This window comes from Microtus ochrogaster, chromosome 5 (assembly GCF_000317375.1).
Source record: "Microtus ochrogaster isolate Prairie Vole_2 chromosome 5, MicOch1.0, whole genome shotgun sequence".
In the NCBI taxonomy this organism is placed as follows: Eukaryota; Metazoa; Chordata; class Mammalia; order Rodentia; family Cricetidae; genus Microtus; species Microtus ochrogaster.
The window spans coordinates 51,501,349-51,506,157 of NC_022012.1; the positions used below are offsets into that span (position 1 = coordinate 51,501,349).

The 4,809-nt window shown below is 37.3% G+C and overlaps 1 protein-coding gene across 1 annotated transcript in view; it reads left to right on the forward strand.

The window, feature by feature from the left end:
* Positions 1 to 2,124: 2,124 nt before the first annotated feature.
* Positions 2,125 to 4,809, forward strand: part of LOC101998747 (tripartite motif-containing protein 48-like) — a 4,811-nt gene continuing 2,126 nt past the window's right edge. Inside the window, exons 1-2 of the mRNA XM_013346351.1 lie at positions 2,125 to 2,535; positions 3,070 to 3,165. Of these exons, the coding sequence (XP_013201805.1) occupies positions 2,125 to 2,535; positions 3,070 to 3,165 (507 nt within the window). The remainder of the gene's footprint in view (positions 2,536 to 3,069; positions 3,166 to 4,809) is intronic.

The following is a 4,809-nucleotide window of genomic DNA, read 5'->3' on the forward strand; positions in this document are numbered from 1 at the left end:
TTTTTTGGTTTTTCAAGACACGGTTTCTCTGTGGTTTTGGAGCCTGTCCTGGAAATAGCTCTTGTAGACCAGGCTGGTCTCGAACTCGCAGAGATCCGCCTGCCTCTGCCTCCCAAGTGCTGAGATTAAAGGCGTGCACCACCACCGCCTGGCTCTATACACACTTTTTTACTTCCCTAAAGTATAATGCTAGAGGAACTTACCTTTCACTTTTCAATTTTGATTGTTGTCTAAATTTAAAGAATTTTTTTTAGAACATTTATTCATGCCCTTCATAGATGTGTGAGTCTCTGAATCTAATTTCGTTTGTTTAGCTTTCTTCCTGACCATTATCCATACAACTTGATTATCCCAGCTAGCAGTGTTGGAACTGTTCTGGATGTTGAAATCAGAGGAAACTCCAATGGAGGTCCTCTGAAACATTGGATCATCTGGGTCATCTACTCCTATGGAGATTTCTCACGGGGTCTTCCTTGTTGAAACCTGAGTTTTCTTAGCCTAGAATGAATCCACGTCCTCTCATTTCCCGTGGAAACAAAAACAAAACCTCTTCTCCAACATATGTTTTTGACATAAATTTTGAAGTCAAAGCATTTTCAAAAATGTATGTTGGATTAATCCAGAAACATTTATAATCAAATGTTTTTTTAGCAGCTGTTGCTCCTTCTTCGGCATTAAAACAATTCAAAGAGAACATAATAACATAAAGTATCCAGATTGTCTGTGTGTTTTCCATCTTTATGTGGTTTTAGTTTAAATTCTATTTCATTTATTTTTAATTTTTGGCTTTTTGAGACAGGGTTTCTGTGTGTATCTTTGGCTGTCCTGGAATTCACTCTGTAGATCAGGCTGTCCTTGACTCACAGAGATCTGCCTCCATCCACCTCCCAAGAGCTGTGATTAAAAGTGTATGCCACCACACTTTAAACTCACATAGATCACCCTGCCTCTGCCTCCAAAGTGTTGGGATTAAAGATGTGTACTACCACACCTCAAACTCACAGAGATCTGCCTGCTCTGCCTTCAAAGTGTTGGTTTTAATGGTGCTATGCCACCACACCTTGAACTCACAGAGGTATGCCTGCCTCTGCCCCCCAAATGCTGGGATTAAAGGTGTGGGCCACCACACCTTACTGCTCTCATTCTTTTTTTAATTTAAGGATTTTATCCTTTATCTTTTCTCTCCCAAGCCTACACACATTTTTAAACACACTGTTAACTGTTTAGAGGTTTTCTTTGTCTTTGAATCTATTTTTACTGAATATCTCTTTTTCTGACCACATGAATCTTTAATTTTCTAAATGATATGGCTAAGAGTAAAGCTGTAGCTTTGACGTTTGGATCCATCCCATTCCTTAGGTTTCTGAGAGCCTAGCTTCATGGTGGAGGTACTGTCTGGAGCCATGTTTATTGCCACAATTCCGTGGAATTACAAGGTCCCTGATACCACCAAGAAGCATGCTGTTGCCAACTCATAAACACCGTTTAAGTGTTTGGTGTCAGGGCCATGAGACCAGCTAATTCAAGCTTATGACACCATTTCTTGAATTATGAGTCAACATAAATTCTTATTCTTTTTAGGCATTTGCAGCAGAAAGAAGACAATTAACTAAGGTTGCCTTCATGTGGTAAGGGAAGGGACAATGGGATGTTAATGAGTAAGATGCTACAACCACAAAGCAAAACATTTACTAGGGATCCTGTTTTTTGGAGATTGTTCTCTTGAATAGACAACCAAAGAGGGAAGTGTTAAACCAAATAGATCTGTAGTAAAAGACCAACTTGTGTACTTCAAGTACCTTGATCACTCCAGTGTAAATTTCTTCATAAACACTGAGAGAGCCTGTCTCAGACCATAAACAAAGTTCTTAATTTGAATGGAGTCTCTGAAAAAGATGCAGATTGTAGGGCACAGAAATTCATCATATCAACCTCTATTCATGTGAAGAAGAGTGAATAAGAAAAAATTAAAAACAGTTCTAAGCTTATATTAATTTTTGGACACAAAAAATGAATAATGCTTTGTTTTAGACATAACAAAATTACAACTTTAATCAAATTTTACGAAGTTTTTTCCTTCTCTTGGTCTAACAATGATAATTCTGATTTTCTTCCTTCAGCAAAATGGAGTCAGATTTCTCACGAGCCATCACTGAAGAACTCCACTGCTCTGTCTGCCTGAGCTACCTTACAGACCCAGTCACCATAAGCTGTGGCCACAGCTTCTGTCGAGCCTGCCTCCACCTTTTCTGGGAAGACAGTCTCCTTCCAGGCCATTGTCCTACATGTAGGAAAAGAACCAAGCAGAAGGACTTCAGAACCAACATTGTTCTGAAGAAGCTGGTGTCCATCGCCAAACAAGCCAGCCTCAAGAAGTACCTGATTTCAGAGGAGAATGAGTGTGTGACCCACAAGGAGCCCAAGGGGATCTTCTGTATGGAGACCAGGATCTACCTCTGTCAGCTCTGCTCTGACTCCCTCATACACAGAGATCACAGACACGCTCCCATTGAAGCAGCTGCTGAGGGTGAAATGGTGAGTGATGCTTCTGAGAGAACATGAAACCTGGAGAGTGAGGCTCAGTGGACAACAGGAAGATGCTGGTCCTGATTATGAGGAATCCACTCTTTTCTGAATGTTGGCACTTTATTAGCAGCTAGTGAAGAGAGAGTGACTATAATGTGAACACTCCTTGGGAGACCCATGGGTGTGATCAGTTGTGTTTTATTATACATTATTCCCAGGTCATTGGAAAGTGAAATACTGTATTCATATCTTTAAAAGTATATATGACTGGAGACTAAATTAGAAAATACAATGGAGTCAGCTAAAGAGAATCCTGTGGGAATTATGTAAATTACCCAGCTATCACTCATAATTATCACTTTACCTGAGCAAAGAGATATGCCATATTCTATTTATGTGTTTTAAAATTAAAATTCAAAGTTACCTAAAATAAAAAAGGAATATAGTGTTTCTTTTTTTCTTGATAAAGTTATTTTACTTAATGTCCAAGAGTCTGACCATTATCCCTGTTTATCAAAAGTTGATATTCATTGTTTCTTACAGGAGAGACTTCTAAAGCAAATGGCATCTTTACAGGAGAAGATCCAAGAAATTAAAGAGAATCTAGAGGCAGAGTGCAGAATGAAACTTTTGTTTAGAGTGAGTATGAGATTTATGCTGAAAATCTAGTTGAGATACTTATTTTCCCAAATCGTTATTCAAGGTTTAAGTATAAGGCATGGGATATGAAACTTGGAAAACATGTGATGATGGCCTTGAATTCTGGTTGTGAAATATAGCTCTGCATGCGGAAAGATGGCCTGTCTGTATGGCAAAAGAGTCTGAGACTAATAAGTGTATTGCTGAAAGTACAACAAACTGCATTAGACTCTAGGATATCCCCATGAATTCTAATGAATGCATACAGAGTGTCATATTTGCATGAACATATGAATTATCAATCAATACCATTCCTTCAGGCAGTCCTGTTTTTTTTATTTTGAACTGCTTTATTCCTTTTCCTTCCTCCCTTCTTTCTCCCTCCATTTATTCATTTCTTTTCTTTTTTGTGTTAATTGTATCAATTTTGTTTATTTTAGACTATATAAATATATATATACATATATATATAACTTTACCACATTTATTACTAAATTTCACACATCTACCTCTTTTTAATTCTACTAGTGAAATAATTATTTGTATGATTTTCTTTATATTGGTGGAAATGCTTAGGATTTCATTGCCTTTGTATTGATGGAGGCTACTTATTCATTCCCGGCTACCCAGACCCAAAATATTCATGCAGAAACTATTAATTAAAACACTGCTCAACCGGTTAGCTCAGGCTTCTTATTAACTCTTACATCTTAAATTAACCAATTCCTATTATTTTATGTATTACCATGAGGCTCATTTCCTACTAGTAAGGTTCTGGCTGGTGGTTGGTGTCTTTCTCCTTTGGTGGCTACGTGGTGTCTCCTTGACACTGGCTACTTTCACTTCTATTTCTGCTTTTAATTTCTACCTTGCTTTAATCTGCCCTGCCAGAGGCCTTAAGAAGCTTCTTTATTAACTAATGGCAACAAAATATATTCACAACATACAGAAGCGAATCCCACATTACCTCCTCTTTTCTGTCTAAATAAAAAGGAAAGATTTAACTTAGTAAAATTACATGTAACCAAATAGGTTTAAATCATGAATTACAGTTACAATATGTATATATACTTTACATTTATCATAACTAAGGAAAACAATAATCATAACTATTTATTCTTCAAGTCCATCAATGATCCCAGTAGGCTATAATATTACTTAAGTTAACAGGAAGTGAATTGTAAATAACTTCCACATCTTTAGAATTGACAGAGACATCTCGCCAACTGGATAGTCAACCAAAGTTCTTCTGTAATATTGGGGCATCCATCTCAGCCTACAGACCCATAGTATCCAGCAGACATTTTCATTAAGAAGGAAATTTGAAAGAAATAAATGAAACCAAGGAATTTTCATTTCTGACAAATCCTTCATAGTGTATGTAGCACAGTGATAGGAGTCCTTTTCAAATTTAAGCCTAGAAGGATGCAATAGAGTAGGATTAAATACGTTTCAAAAATCCCTGACAGGGGCCTGGATAGATGGCTCACCGTTTAAGAGCACTGCCTGCTCTTCCAAAGGTCCTGAGTTCAATTCCCAGCAACCCATCTGTAATGAGGTCTGGTAGCCTCTTCTGGCCTTCAGGCATACACACAGACAGAATATTGTATACACAATAAATATAAATAAATAAATAAATAAATA